General features: G+C 40.1%; 2 protein-coding genes across 2 annotated transcripts in view; both read right to left on the reverse strand.

Annotated features, from left to right (window-relative positions):
• Positions 1-61: 61 nt before the first annotated feature.
• zpd (zona pellucida glycoprotein d) lies at positions 62-4,168 on the reverse strand. Its single transcript, XM_042412227.1, has 10 exons — positions 4,005-4,168; positions 3,770-3,821; positions 3,571-3,678; positions 2,351-2,559; positions 2,057-2,214; positions 1,152-1,266; positions 915-1,042; positions 632-815; positions 413-518; positions 62-232 (listed from the first exon to the last, which is right to left on the reverse strand). The coding sequence occupies exons 1-10, from the start codon at positions 4,023-4,025 to the stop codon at positions 117-119; spliced, it is 1,197 nt and encodes a 398-aa protein (XP_042268161.1). The 5' UTR covers positions 4,026-4,168; the 3' UTR covers positions 62-116.
• Positions 4,169-9,165: 4,997 nt separating this feature from the next.
• Positions 9,166-16,092, reverse strand: part of nup93 (nucleoporin 93) — a 31,430-nt gene continuing 24,503 nt past the window's right edge. The window contains exons 13-22 of the mRNA XM_042411683.1: positions 13,567-13,758; positions 13,354-13,480; positions 13,162-13,234; positions 12,502-12,546; positions 11,018-11,134; positions 10,747-10,865; positions 10,541-10,658; positions 10,284-10,367; positions 10,049-10,177; positions 9,166-9,528 (exon numbers count right to left, since the gene is read on the reverse strand). Of these exons, the coding sequence (XP_042267617.1) occupies positions 9,418-9,528; positions 10,049-10,177; positions 10,284-10,367; positions 10,541-10,658; positions 10,747-10,865; positions 11,018-11,134; positions 12,502-12,546; positions 13,162-13,234; positions 13,354-13,480; positions 13,567-13,758 (1,115 nt within the window). The 3' untranslated portion in view covers positions 9,166-9,417. The remainder of the gene's footprint in view (positions 9,529-10,048; positions 10,178-10,283; positions 10,368-10,540; positions 10,659-10,746; positions 10,866-11,017; positions 11,135-12,501; positions 12,547-13,161; positions 13,235-13,353; positions 13,481-13,566; positions 13,759-16,092) is intronic.

A 16,092-nucleotide genomic window follows, 5' to 3' on the forward strand; every position in this document is an offset into this window, starting at 1 on the left:
TTCTGAGACACAACACTTGTTTTGGGAATCACATATCAGGACAGGAATAAAAGAGCACATGAACACTCTTTAAAGTTTTATTCAAGCTGCAACAGCAGCAGTTATTGTTGTCAGCGTTACTTAGTTTGTGCGAGCCTCCTGCTGCCAGCCTTGGCAACGGTGATGAGGATGATGAAGAAGAAGCCCACAGTCCAGACACCTGCTACAGGCAACACCACTGTCATCAGTATACCTGAAACAAATGCCAAAGAGATAACAGTGGTACCTACATATCCTCATCAAATCCAGTGGGAAACATTGTGATCACATCTAAAGTTATGTATGGAAATATCACAACGTATTTATCCAACACAGTTAACTCCCTGATCATACGAGGGGAGGAAACACAATGTGGAAACAGTTACTGGCTTACTGGATTGAGGTCGGTCCGGAATTTCGATTCTGATGGGTCCATATGACAGGAGGCCCTGGGCCGGGTCTCCTCTCACTGCTTCTCTCTTACTGATGGAATTACAGTTCTGTAAAAGAAAACAAAAAACTGTTTCCTGGAGCCATAACAGCAAAGTCAATATATCCTATAAACGACACAGATCCTTTCATGGGTAAGTAGGCAGAATGCTGATGAGCTCACAGGTGTGCAGGACTTGTGGTCGTCTGGCTCACAAAGCTGCACAGTGCAGTGCAGATACAGGTCATGAGGTTCCGCTGTGAAGCGAAACATGTCGAAGCTGTAGCGAATGGTGGAGCTTTCTCCGTTATGGCCCGACTGTCCCTTGCTCATGTTATGGAAGGAGACAGTTTGGTCGTTCACACACCTGGGTAAAGAGATGGAAAAGAGAGACAGGAATGATACAGTATGTGTCATAGTAAGTAAAGCGGAGACGCACTGTCAGTACTGAGACAAGCTGTCTAACCCATTCAGAAGCAGAGTGTGAACCGATCCCTCTGTAGTGTTCGGCTGAGGAGACTGTGTGGCCCAACACTCATTCACCCGAAGCAGGAAGAAATCTGCAGGCTCTGTCACCGTCACCTCCACGTACACCTGGATACATTTTTTAAAATTATTTAAAAGCAATCACCGACATGATGCAAACACCAATTTGATCAATATTTGGTTAAACTGGTGAGTGACTGTCTGAACGTTTACCTACCTTGTCTCTGAGTTCAATGGTGGGAGCGCTGCTGTAGGCCTTACTGTAGGTGTGGTCTGTGTACAGCATCATCTCTATCGTGGCATCAAGTTCATCTACACGCATCACTGTCTCACTGTTTGTGTACAAAGGAGTGTCAAGAAAGTACAAGGCCTGTACAGTGACTCAGAGCTCAGATTAACACTATTGATAGCTGCAATGTTAACCTGTACCGAGTAATTTAATCCCCAAAGAAACCTCAACACAAGGTCCAACTTGTTGCCTCTGTTATCATGTGATGACAAATGGTCATACTTTGGGAAGATCATAACCTCTGTCTTTGTTCAAGGATGGTCTCTGGTGCTGGATATACTGTAAATGGCCTCTTTGGTCTTTCTCCATCTGTCCACTGACTGCTGGTTGATGACCTTTGACCATTTCCCAGTCAACGCTGGGAACGCTTTTGCTCTGGAGTTCACAGACAATTGATGCTCTCTGATGTTATGTTGTCTCCCAAGTATTAGCATCTGTTATGTGATCAAAACTCCATTTTTAGGTCACACAAAAACAACTAAAGCATCTCCATCTGCTGAGGAAGACCACAGGATGTGGTTGAAAGCGTTGGAAACAAATTAGTTAAGTTGGACCTTGTGTTGAGAACATTTTTTTTGTGTCAAGCTGCTGTTTCCACCTTTAGACTCAACTGTAATGTTTTCACATTGGCTTCTGACAGTTGTCATGGCTTTCTGTTTTGGAACAACTCCTCAAATCTGCACATGTGCGTAAGAAAATCATTTGATTTCTCTTTTCACAGAAATTTGTACTTAACATAAAGGATTTCCCTTCATCTGAAATGCCTACACAGATTAAATAAATCAGAAGAGTCCAGAGTATGAGGATGATGTAAAGTTTCTTTCCTTCCTTACCTGGAGAAGGGGACGACTGGGAAAGGCAGGCTGACTCTTCTGATGTATGGGTAGACACATGTATAGTCCATCTTTATTACTGGATCTCTGATGATGTTTCCAATAACCTGAGGGTCTGATAGTAGACTCAGGGAATATGAGATGTGAGTAAAGTTTTTCTGTAAGAGGGGAAGAAAGATAGCAAAAAAACAAACAAACCCCAAAACAGTGATGTTGACTTGCACTTGTGTACTGTAAACTAAATCTGAAATTGACCACTGAAAGTAGACCTTTTAGATAATAGTTAAGTTCTACCTCCAGTGGCTTGCCTCCACAGGTCACATATTTGTCTTTAGATATCCTGGACATGTAGTACGGCACGTTGTCGATGACCTCTCTCTGAGCACGACATGATTTGTTGGGCAAGTGCAAAGACTCCAGCGGCACGTTGTGATACTTGAAGAAATCTTCTACGGCTCTGATTGCTATGTAGTCTCTGTCGCACATAACTTTGATGTGTGCATCTGGGAAAACAAAAGTGTTTTGTTTTGTTTTTTTGCTGCAGAAATTTAATACTTGAAATTTGTTTGGTTCCAACATAAAAAAAAATACAGTAAAAAATCCATGAAGGTGCCAATTAAAATACTTTATAAGTTTTTATCTGGCTTTAAATTCAGTAATGTGAAAAAAGTGATGTTTCTATCCACCTGGTGATTGTTGTTGTTGTTATAACAGCATTGATGATAGCTGCTTTAAGTTTAAAGGCGCACTGTGGAGTAAACAAACTGTAAACAAACTTCATAAGACTTCATAAACTGTGTTCTTCATAAAACATTTGCAAAGTCGATTTTTTTTTAAATTTTCAATCCTGCATCGTTTACATCCATGTTTACTAGAAGTCTTCTTTGCTGCCTTTGCTGACGCAATGTTGTGAGGTTTTTTTATGCATTACCACGATCTGTCGATCAGCAGAACAGCAAAAAAATGGCATATTACGTCCCCCATATCTTTACTAATATGATGAATGTATTAAATGGACAAAACTAATCCTCATAATCTTCAAGTCTTTGAACTACATGTGTAAGAATCCATTAATGGTCAATATATTGTATGTCCTCTGTGACTCTGCAAGGATCACTCCAAAGTCTGAAAAAATAACCCTGATGATGTCATCAGGGTTGGAATGGAGACTAAAAAAGTCTTACAAACTGGAGGCACAAAGTTTGAAAGATGTGGTTGCATTATGGAAAATTTAGAATCCAATGTTTTTGCAGCTTGACCCATAATAGACTAGAAACTAGGATATCGCAGTCTGTTTTGATTTTGACCACTTAAAAAAAAAACAAAAAAAAAACAAGATAAAAACACCCCTTTAAGAAATGTGCTGCTTTGGAAATGTATTTATACTTAAAAGTTTAATAGGAGTCAGTTTGTCATGGTGACTATCTTGCAGACATTGCAGTGTCAAATTGAGTAATTTCGGGCAACCTTTGAATGAATTACACAACATAGGAGAAAATAGAAGCGTTGCCTACTTTTGTCGCACCGGTCAGCATAATATCCTTTGGCACATTTGCAGCTTCTCTGGTCTTTAGACAGAACACATCTCGCTGGGTCAGTGCAATGCTCCACACTGCAGATTCCTACACAGAAACAGTAATGAAACGACTCTTACTAACACAAGAAAACAGACCACACTTGACATTTCATACCAGTGTGTTCAGACATCCTTACCCGCAACCCAGTGGCGCGTGAGGCCGAGGAGAAGCACGAGGGTCACGCTCAGCTGGTTTGAAGAATGAATATTTCCACTTTAACTGTGTAAAGTGTTGAATTATTTATTAACCTTCTAGCTAGGCTATTTTTATCAGTTAACCTGTCTTGTACAAAAAAGCAGCACCCCTGAGCTACACAAACAAACATTTAGCTTACTTTCCTTTTTCTATTATGCTCTTCTGTCTACACTCACCTTTAAGCCGTTTAGCGTCATTGCTGTAATATTTTGCGCAGAAATGATAAATGTCTTTTTTTTAAACGCGATATTTGCCGTCAGACAGGATGTTCTCCTCTGTTGCAGCTGTTCTCATCACCTGCTGCTCTCCAATTATAAACACCTGTCGTCTGTAGCAGTGGTGAGCTGCTTGTGTGCTCGTTTAAACGTGAAAAATGTTGACCACTTTCTCTACAGGGGCGACGCATTCTGCCATTTTTGTGTTTCATTGTGTTGTATTAACCCTCAGTTAATCGTATTAATTGGCCAATTAAAACTATTTAAGTATATTTTTAAAACTAAAAATGACTGTAAAACTCAGGTGTCATCAGACAGCATCTTAACTTCTCAAATGTGAGTATTTGCTGCTTTAATTGTAAATGATATATTTTGGGTTTTTTGGACAGTTAGTTGGAAGCAATTTGAAGACTTTACCTTGTTCTGTTGTTGTGAAAGGATTTTTTGTGTTTTCTGATATTTTATCAGTGATTAAGTTCAGCTCTATTACATTTAATTAATTTGTCAATGTTAACCCATGTATTAGGCCCATATTGTATTTGTGTATGGTTCAACACATTAAATCTAGCTGCTACACAATCAGCCAAAAGGACGCTGTGAGGAAGAAAAATAAAGTAAAAATTTTCAACAAGGTGCCATATCTCAACTCAAGAAGTCAAATATGTTTTGGGGAACTGTAACTATGCAGTATGATCACATGATAGGACTAACACAAACCTCATCTATGAGGTCCAACTACTGTAAAGGAATGACACACTTTGCTACCAAACCAAGAGTTATAATAAGTAATTTCTGGACATTGACATAATGTATTTTTAACATAACCTTTACTGAACAAAGATCATTTCAAAGATGACAGTGGTGAATTCACGTGCATATATTTTGTGTCATTGTCTTGAATAACACAACACCATGAGTTCACCACCAGATGTCACTGTCAGCACAAAGTCCACCATCATGGACATTTACTGTATATGTACAGTATGTTTCAGCACTACAAGCAAATACAAAAATATTTACAGTAAATACCACAAATCAATACTCAGCTTTTTAAAGGTGGATTGTATCACTCCAGTTCTCAGATCTTTACACTGGCTTTCTGTCTGAATTGATTTTAAAGTACTGCTGTTGGTTTATAAAGCACTAAATGGTTTAAGGCCAAAATACATCTCTGATCTGCTGCTACGTTATGAACTATCCAGACCTCTCAGGTCTGCTTTCTGTTCCCAGAGTCAAAACTAAACATGGAGAGGCAGCATTCAGTTTTTATGCTCCACATATCTGGAACAAACTCCCAGAAAACTGCAGGTCTGCTGTAACTCTCAGTTCTTTTAAATCAAGGCTGAAGACTTTTCTATTTGCTGCTGCCTTTGATTAAATCAAATAATTACTAATTTCTTACACTGCACTGTGACTTGTATTCTTGTATTTTATACCTGTCTTATTCTATTTTAGCTAATTTTTGTTTTCTATTCTCTTGGCTCTTTAATTTGTATTTAAATGTTCTTTTGTGGTGTGTTTCTTTTGCACTTTGTCTTGATGCTTTTAATGTTTTATGTAAAGCACTTTGAATTTCCTTGTTGTTGAAATGTGCTATACAAATAAACTTGCCTTGCCTAAAGCCACTGGGAATCTGACATGAATAATTTAAAAAAAACAACAGTCAAATATTAAGGTGGAGTCAAAGAAAGATTTGGGTGGATGGAATAGAAATCAGGTTTTTAGTGTCAGCAGGTCACAGTTGGGTTGTGCTGCCTGGTCTCTGGGAGGAAATGACAGCATCTATAGGGAATGCCATAAGTGGGTCACTGTATTTCCTACAGTGCCAACTCATCACACCCGGAGGCTGGAGTCCATATTCTCTGACATCATCAGGGCCTCTCTGGTATTAGGGTGCAGACCATCTGTTTTTAATGGTGCAGATCAGAGACAGGAGAAGTTATGGATAAAGGAGGAAGGATGATTGATGAACCAGGTTTGTAGCAGCCTGCAATAATGTGATGTCTCCTGTCCTCTTAAACTTCTTAGACTTCTAGTGAGCTGGCTGTTTAGGATAAGTTCACTGTTTTTCAATTCAGACCTTCCAATCATTACTAACCGTGCAAACATAAGTTCATCAATTGCTGTAGTTTTTAGAAATGAACCACACTGCTACAGCTTTAACATATACTGTAGACTTTATCTGCATCAGTTACATCGCTCCAGTGAAACCTCAAAACACACATTTTTTCGTCTTCCTGAATTTTATTTTACTTATCTTAAAGTAAAAAACACACTGTTTTTATATCTGTGAAATTAGATTAAGATGCATAACTATGATGTCAAACTAAAATTTGTTTAAAAATGTCTAAAGTCATTTTGATATTCAGTCAGTTATTTAATTTTGATAAAAAATGTTTTAGCTCTACAGCTTCAACTTCAAACATAACTAAGCAACTGAAAAAATCTACAGGAAACATCGGTGTATTTGAATAATTTATTGGCCAAAGGAGTAAGAAAATCTTTACATGTTTGAGCTTTACAGAATTTATTTCCACACATTCTTGCCTTCACATAATGTAATTCAATGTACAGCACACGTGTGATTCTGAAAGTGAATGTGAATAAATCAAGATGATGAAGTGAAAAAAAAATGTTATGAAGAGGGGGAAAATCATGAAACACACAGAAACTACATTCGTATTGCACAGCAAAACAAAATATTGAGAAACTGTTGGTTGGTTGTTACTGTTGGTAAAATAAAATGTAACCATTACTTTTTTTACTAGCAATGTAATTAGCTTTTTCTTACTCGTGCATCATCTCTCTTTGCAGCATCATGCAGTGATTCTTCGTCTCGTCGGCAGTGGTGCAGTGCCACCCTGGTGTTGTGAAATAGCCGGGTAATAGGAGGTGTCTGTCATCGGCCTGATTCACAACACCAGCTGCAGCACACACACCTGAGAGGCACATCTTCTGCTGCTGGACAGATTAAAACACACACACACACACACACACACACACACACACACGCACGCACACAATGACAAGGCAGATCTGCAGTTCTTTTCTCTGTTGTAGATTATACAACAACTACAGTGAGAGGTGCAACTCATTCAGTGGAGCTATAAAAACAGATAATAGTCAAGTTGTGTTGTTGGGCTTATCATCATCTGGTTGTAACTGGGGATATCTTCAGTAAGTCCGTACATGTCCAGCTAGACTTTTATTTTCCCTCTTTCCCTCATCCTTTGTTTCCTTTCAAAAGAGATAAAAAAAGATGTTCAAATTTTAAGAGTCAATGTTGAACCGCTACTATGGCGTAAGCATCATTAAATAAAGAACTGCTTGGGGCAATGACAAATAAAAGACATATTGCCTGATGTTATACTGGCTTACTGGTGCCTTACATCATCCACAATCCAAATGAGAACTTAGCATTTAGTCACTGTCATAGCACACGTTTCACATGAAAAAAATACAGTAAAACTGCAAAGAATAATTGTTTTGTGACTAGTTGCTGGTTAATCAGATGTCATTTATATGCCAGGTGATTTTCAGATTGTTAGGGATGTTACTAAGTGTTGGAGGGTCTCTGCTGCAACAGCATGAATATCATAGTACTTCACTCAGCTCTGTCGGTGGCCCTGAATGAACTCAACATCTCAGTAAAGTATGTGGGGCAGCCAAGACAGAATGAGCCTCCATCTGTGTTCTCTCAGGCCAGACTGAAGGACAGAGAGTGTGGGCCACAAATTTAACAAAGGGGATTGTGGGTGAATGTTTCCGAAGAGTTAAAAACTTGCTCAGCATTTGACTGAGCATCGCTAGGCTGTTGCTAGATAGTCCAGCGAGAGTGTTCAGGTGGATTACAAAGGTATTCCTGGGTGTTTACTATGGTGTTGCAGATGGTTGCTAAGGCATTTCCTGGTGATTGCTATGGTGTATGGTGGGCAGTACTATTCAAATCATGAATATTGAGCCTTAGACAGTAAAAGGATTTCTCAAAAAGTATAAAAGATATCAGAAAGATTTGAGCATAAAAAGTTTGGTGTGGTGACCTGTTTAAAGTTGATGTTTGAACCAACCAAAACAGGCTGAATTTCATATGAAGTAAACCAAACTCACTGCTTTTTCCCACAAGTTAAAATATTGTGAAACGTAATGTAACTAGCTAAGATGTATGTTCTGCAGTTTGTGTTAAAAAATGTCTCCTCCCTTCGTTACCCTAGAAATCACCCCTCTGATACAGAGACAGACAGAAATATCCCTCCAGTCTTGCAAAGTTCAAGCCAACCAACCATCTGCCAGGGGACAGGACGTGTCACAGATACGGCACTACAGCCTGTGGAAAAAAACATGGCGGTAGCCTGCAAAACATATGACATAATGTACTGTAGACAGTAACTTATTAAACCAGAAGGAATTAACATATCCCTGTTATCAAGAAACTCTCAATTTCATTAACGCTTCATTCTGTAGAGTGAAAAACTCGAGAGACAATGTCAAGAGTTCTTTGTGTACATCTTCCTAGTGTCTGACAAAAAGTGTCTCTCTTTAAATGATATGAACGGTGGCATATTCCCCTGATCTAACAATTAAACTGCTGACTGTCCCTCTGGACATGTTTACTAAATCACAATGTCTCCTCTTTCAAAGCAGCTGTACTCTAATGTGTTGGCTGTGGTTTGTTCATTTATTCTCGGGAATAAATGATACACAAATGAAGACATAGAGGACGGCGTAGAGAATGATGTTACTTCCTATTACAAACCTGGTAGTCGATACGCCACACAAACACACTGCAAGGTGAGTTATATAAGACTCTCGCTCTCAGGACATAACTGTTGTGACCATTGTAAAATGGAAAACTGATAATATAATTTAAAAGCTACATAGATTGGAAATTTCCAAGACTTTGATTTAAGTTTCATGGTAGATGCAGAGCTGTTGTTTTGTCCTTTGGCACGTTCTTAAAGACTTAACCGACCTCCTGCATGCAACAATTACAGTAAAAACATAACACATTTAAAAAAATGAGGCTAAATTAAAAAAATGTGAATGTAATGGACATGGACAAGTGTTTCAAAAAAAAAAAAAAAGACAACTGAAAAGTAAACTTATTTTTTTTATTCCAAATCATAATGATACAAATATGAAACAACAAAATGGGAAAAAGGAACAAAACAAAAAGAACAGACTGAAACAGGAACGGGTGATGTATGTAAGGACGTATGTTGTCACACTGATGAATGCAAACACATGAGTGTGTGTGAATACGTTCATGTCACCAAAACCAAAAATGGTTTCTGGTTGTCAGGATGGTGTGTATGTATGTGTGTGTGTGTGTGTGTGTGTGTGTGTGTGTGTGTGTGTGTGTGTGTGTGCTGACATCTCAGTTCATCAGTAATTCCATCTGCACCAGTCTTGCGTTTGTGTCTCCGGCCATGTTGTAGGGAATCATACCAGCAAAGGTGATCAGGGCTCTGGCCTGGCTGCGCAGTTGCTGTTGTAAGAAGAAGAAGAAGACATGTGGGACGTTAACATACCGCTGATACACAAAGAGACTGTTTCTGTGCATCCTGATGAGCTCCAAATGTGCTGAAGAGAATTTATGGTGGAAAGTCTGGGTGTGACTAACAAGCTGCTGCTTCTCTGTGTTTGATTGTGACAACAGAGAGTAAATATCTGTTGGTACCAGATCACAGAATTGGTTACCTTTAATTATCAACAGACAACAATGTTTGAAATAATGATGATAAACCTATTTATATTAGAGCATGAGCAATATCCCAGCTCAGATGATCTGAGCTTATCACAGATATGTATCTTAATAATGTTTTGTTTATGGGTTTGAAAAAAATACAGTATCTACTGAGCTCCAATTTATGTTGCATAAATTCAGAACTTCACCTAAAAATAAAAAAACTCCTGTCTTTGCATTTTTTATAGTGGTTTATGTTTTGAGGTGAATGTTTTAGTTCATCCTGCTGTAATCAAAATGACTGTTTTATCTCTCTCCTCACCATGTCTCTGTCCTCTATAGTCCTCTGCGGCCGTCCTGGCGTGCCTGCTGGCGCCCCCTTCAGGCGCTTGTACTGGGTGAACAGGATGTTCATGGTGGCCAACAGCACCTCTGACAGGTTGTGACGCAACTGAGGACACAGGGATTTTTTCTTTAAAAACTACATTTTTAAAAAGAGTAGAACATGCTCAGAGAGTCTGAAAATCATTTTTTCAGTGTTCAGAGCTTGATCACACCTCATCACTGAAGTTCCTGAAGGCAGCGACTCTCTCTTCCACACTCTCCTGACTGAGAGGAAGAAGCTTTAAACGCTCCATCACCTGACAGAGAAGCACAGAGAGGGACACAGTTAACGGAAGAGCTGTACTACAACATGTACCGTGTCTGGTTACATGCTAGGTGAATTGAGCAAATGACTACTAAATATACAGCAGGGAATTTGGGATCATTTCATACATCGGTCTTCGCCCTGTATCATCAGAGCTGTACTCACATCATAGGCTCTGTCGACATGACCAGCGTGGTACTCGTCAAAGAATGTCATCAAGTCTAACAGCAGGTAGAAAGTACTGTCGACGGACTTCTCTCCTGCTATACCCTGAGAGCGATACCTGCAGAAGGAAGAGAAAATGACTCAGTTTGAGGCATTTCTGTGATCTTGATTAGATTTAAAATAGTGCATAGTGTGTGTGATTTTACCTCTCAGCGATGGCCACTGCTGTGTTTTTTAGCCTCTCCTTGTTGGACTGAGGAGCGCTGACCTGAGCAATGACCGGACTCAACAACCTGTTCATCAGCTCCAACACCTTATCTGGGTTCTACGCAGAGACAAGTGGAAAGAGACAGAGAGTGAAGGGAAAGGAAACGGTGAAAAGATTTAAAACCAAACCATCAGATGCAAATGACAGCAGTGCTGCAGGAATACGGTGCACAGTACAGATGCAAAGATCACTGAGTGAAGTCTGCTCACCTTTGCCAGCTCGTAGAGTTTGACTGCTTCCTCAAACAAGCCCTTGTTCTCAGCCTCTAGAGCCACTTTACTGATGATAGCTCTGGTGTCCCCGGCAAACTTATCTATGACTCCAGGCTAGAGAGAGGAGGAGGGAAAACCAGAGTGAGGCAGAGAGTGTTACAGATCTGATGGTGGAGCACAAGATCACCAGAAGAGTAACTATACCTAGGTTGCTGGTTTGATTCCAGAAACGTAACGTGACAAAACGTCCAGCCACGTGGAGATTATCAACACGTATGTCAGTGTATTTATACAACATCCAGACAGTGAAAAGGAAAACTAACATATGAATAACACAATAAATGATGGTGGTGGGAAATTTTTAACTTTTTAATTATTTATAAGCGTGAAATGGGATCCTGTTAGCCTTTAGGCAGAATTACATGCCTATGAATTAGTGTATGTCAGAGAAAGCATTTACATTAGCAACATTACCAAAGCGGTAATAATTCATGCACTTGATTTAGTGACAAGCTAAATAACCCTTCAGCTTATTTCCTAGACATTTTTGTGGTAAAAGTCAAATTATTAGAACAAGCATCAATATGTTTATGGTTAAATAAAAGTATGGCTCCTTTGATACATCAAAACTACCCTTCAAATGCAAAATCACACGTTTCTAAACTTAAATGTAACTGTGACAAATTCTGATCACAGCATTGACGAAGAATCTATTATCAGGATTCTCCCTTTAAACAAAGATTTAAACAAAATATGATTCTTGGGCTCTGCGCCTATTTTGTCACAATCTAGTCTTACAATCATTCGGAAGAATAAATATATCTTTTTAAGTTTATCCAGATTCTGCATTACCCATTAAACCTAAGAAAAGATCAATATTTGTAATCGATCAATCAATCTGTTCCTTATGTATGAAGCAAGATTATATTAATATACTGTAAATTAACCACCACTGCAGTATGTAGTTAACATTACATGAGCTCAGAGGTTAATATAATGCAGCCCTCGACTGGACAGTAAGTAGTTTCACAAGACTTTGACAATGTTACACACCACACAGTGTGGCTGCCATGTGGGTGGGAGGAAACATGTAGCAGTATGAATTTAAGGAGGGGTAGGGGGGCTCAAACATCACATCTTACATAGTGCTGCGGGCACTGTGGGAAACATCAAGAAACTTTGGAAGGAAGGGCTACACTGAAGCACCGTGGAGAGCGTTTTGATCCGTAACAGCGGAACAGAGCTCTGCTAAACAGGGAGTGTCAAAACATGTAGGGGATGTTTTTAGGGATTTCTGACCATGTCTGACAGACTGAAACTCTCACACTGAGCAGAGAGGAGAGAAAAAAGAGCGACCAAGAAGAGCCAGAATAAAAATTAGAAGCAGAGAAAGGAGAACAGAAAGACGTGACTGGAGATCAGGTAAAAAAGCAAAAGCAAGTACTGGATGCTGAGGAAGATCAAAGAGTGAGTCCTCCTACCTTCCTGCTGCCGTCCTTCTCTAATCTCCCCAACAACATGTCAAACTGTAAAAGAGAAAATATCAAAAATACTATATCAAAAACACATGAAATATAAAAAATAGGTACACAGCCCTGAAATAAATATAAAAACATCACTCTCAATCAAAGATGAAAGCAGAGTTGTAGTCTAAGTCCATTAAGTTGAAAAAGATTGCAGAGAGTAAATTCATTACCAACAGATGTAAAAAAGTGCATAAACATTTTAAAATTTTCAAAATTAAAGGGAGAGGGATCATTTTAAAAAAATAATCAGAATTAGTATTTTTGCCAAATACGTTTGCAACAGGTAAAAATGGCTGTGACTCAAATAAATACAATTTTCTAAAATTAGATTTTTTTCTATTTTCTACCTAGTTAGATGAAAATATTGAACAGGTTTGATAGTGATCAGGATGTCCCAGATGGGGTCAGGAGCAAAGGAGGGCAGATAACGGTGTTGCTCTGAGCCTCTTGAAGAAACGAGGCTTCGTAACGACCTTGCTGACACGCAGATTCTGAAAACGTATCTGGGACGGACACATGAGCTGCCACATCATCTAGTGGGCGCTTGATATTAACTGTACCTGTATTAATAGGCATCTAAAGACAGCGCGGTCTCTGTAAAAGTGGGTCACTCACCTCTCTGCTCTCAATAACAAGTTCACTGACACAACGCATGAACATGTTCTCTCCCTGGCTGTCCTTCTCATTGCTGTAGAAACACATAAACAGAGTGAATGTCACTAGATACACAGGACAGCTACATTTGGCTCATAATATTTGTCACACATCCCCTCTTTCTAACTATCTATATAGTACAGGATTACTTACCGTAAGAAGTAGAAGTACTGCAGGGCTTCTCGTGGATCAGTGGACTCAAACTTGCGAGTGTAGAGCATGAGCAGACGGATAAAGTTGAGGCGACGTACTGTGGGAGGGTCACCGGGCTCCTGACTCACTGCGCATAGAAGAGGTGAACGCGTTTTTAAAACCAAAACCTCTTTCTAAAGTTTCTTTCTACAAAACAAAGGAGATCATACTCACGCAGCTGAGCACTTTGGCCAGACGACTTCAACAACAGCCGTAGCTCGTACAGGACCAGCGCCACGTGCACGGCGTGACTCCGAAGTCTCTCAACACGAAACAAGAAAGCCACAGCCGCCTCAAACTGAGCTGTCAGGAACAACACCTGGAAATACAGGAAGGGCTGCTGGCTCGCAGAGAAATGGGACTCCCCTGTTGGACAGAAAGATGAGAGAAGGGGGACGGTTTGGATGAGGCGCAGGAAAAAAATGTCACTTTAAACAGTTTATAGTTTTAAAGTACTTCAGTGAAGTATTTCTGTATTATTTAAACCTGTAGGTGAATTCAGGAGGATAGAGATCACCTCCAACATCAGATGTGTTTCCTGCTATTTTAGTTTAAATAGTTTGAAATTCTGATTTTTTATCCTGCGCATATTTTTTTCTCATAAATAAATAATGTTTAATTGTAAAAGCTTCCAACTATTGGCGAGGAGTTTGATTGGTTACAGGAAAAAAACAAACAAACAGTGACATCATTGAAGAGTTTGTCCACATTTCAGTGTTTGTCGAATGAATCTTAGAAGAAGGGGGCAACTCACTGAACCCTGAACTGCAGCTGCTCCTTCTGAACTAATCAACCTTCAGCATGTTTTTTGTTCGTTGTGGGGTCACAGTAGTATTAAGTCTACAGTGCTTATTAAATGTACTAGTGTCCTGTTGTATTGTAAACAAAAGCTCACCCACACAGGTGTTTCTAGTGGGAATAAACATGTTCTAATAAGAATATGTGTATAATTTGTCCCACGCAAACAGCAGCAACAAAGCTCACGGCAGAGTAAGAGAGCTGTCAATCAAGCGCACGACTACACAGTCAGTAGAAATCACCTCTGAGGGTGGAGCATGCAGGAGCACCAACACAACTGCGCATAATGTTTCCAAATATTCATGTTTAATTAAAAAAATAAATTGATAAATATTTAATAGCTAATAAAGAAAGTTTGATAGTCATTCAATGACACTGCTGAACTTCCCACAGTTGCTATGGCAACTAACATGCAAGAATTTTGAAAACATTTTGTCGAGCACAGGTACTTAGTCATCAAGTTTACTTTTTAATTAGAATCCTTAATCCTCTTGCTGGCTGAAAGTTTGAGGAGTAGAACAGGGTGGACCATGTCAGCCATTTTATAGCCTTATCTCAGACTTACAGCACTTTAGTTCAAAAAGCAAGCGCATATGAGAGAAGAAGAGAGAGGGAGAGAGGGATGAAGAGAAGAAAAAGGAAGAGGGAGGAGAGATAAGAGTGTGGGTGCAGGAGGAGGAGGGAGAGAGGCTGCAGCAGAGTGTGCAAACAAGAAATGAGAAAGAACAAATGCACACGTAACGAGAGGACATGCAGAAGAGGCAGAAAGTCAGCGGGAGGAAAGAGGGGAGAACTACTGTGCAGGTGTGAGGAGAGAGACGGAAAACGAGGGATGAAGGATAAAAGAGGAGGAGGGGGGGGGGGATGCGGTGAACGAGTGACGGGGACAGAGAAGCTGAGAGAACAGACGAGAGCAGGCGAGCGCTGGCAGTATGTGAGAGAAATGAAGAGAGGGTTTGGGCTTTACGTCCTGCTGTGAGGCAAGATGGAGGACAACAAGGAACACTGTGCCAGACGACCGGGGGAGCCGCAGAGAGAAAACAGAATGAGGCTTCAGGCTGCACTTCCCCACTGAGCGGAGAGGGTGGGAGAGGGGAGGCGGGGAGAGGGTGAGGGCTACTGAGAAAGAGAGGAGAAGAGTGCGGTCTTATCTGAACGGAGCAGGATCGGCCTGTGGAGAAGGACACACCCAGGGGAGAAAACTGTGCTTTCTGAAACTGTGGGAGAGAAAGCCTAATGCCCCTACGCTCCCCTTTTTTGTGTGTGTCATTGGGCATGTGGTTTATTTATTTAGAAATGAGTGTGGCTGAGTGGCTGATCTGAAAGTGATGGAGCGAGCTTTTAAGCACGCAGATAAGAAGAGTGGTGTCCAACTCTCGCCAAGTGTATTTCCCAAAATGTTGAACTATTCCTTTAAATGTCAACATCATTAAATGAATCTGCCATCCGTAATCCAAACTGATCTACACCACCATCACTGATGCTCTAAAGTCTGACATTCCAGCATCTAGTTAGTATCTGTTGCTATAGGAAACAAAATAAACTAACAGAGCATCTACAATGTTTTCATCCCGTCTCAGTTCCACCTGAAGTTAACCTGCAGCCGTTCTTCTGACTTTACTGAAGGCATTTGATAAGGCCTATAAAGAGACAAAGTGAGAGGCGTTATTTCATTTTCTGCACAGACAGCAGGTGACTGGCGGTTGTAGCGCTTCCGAGGTTCAGATGGGTGAGAAACTCTCCCGGCTGAATCATCGGTATGAAAGATGAGCAACTGTGCTGCTATTTCTACATTTGGCAGTTTGAAATCAATTCACCTCCAGATTCTGGATCGGTTTTTCCATAATCTCATGAATTTCTGTTCCTTCTGTGTTCTGAATTCGCTACTGCTTCTGCCTGGTT

This window comes from Thunnus maccoyii, chromosome 5 (assembly GCF_910596095.1).
Source record: "Thunnus maccoyii chromosome 5, fThuMac1.1, whole genome shotgun sequence".
Lineage (NCBI taxonomy): Eukaryota > Metazoa > Chordata > Actinopteri > Scombriformes > Scombridae > Thunnus > Thunnus maccoyii.

Bases quoted from the DNA above. Each gene is read 5' to 3' on its own strand.
- zpd (XM_042412227.1), bottom strand. From the start codon at position 4,025: ATGACGCTAAACGGCTTAAAG. The intron at 1,267-2,056 runs GTAAGGAAGGAA...GTACACAAACAG, and splicing joins CCAGTCGTCCCCTTCTCCAG to TGAGACAGTGATGCGTGTAG. The intron at 1,043-1,151 runs GTAGGTAAACGT...AAATGTATCCAG, and splicing joins CCATTGAACTCAGAGACAAG to GTGTACGTGGAGGTGACGGT.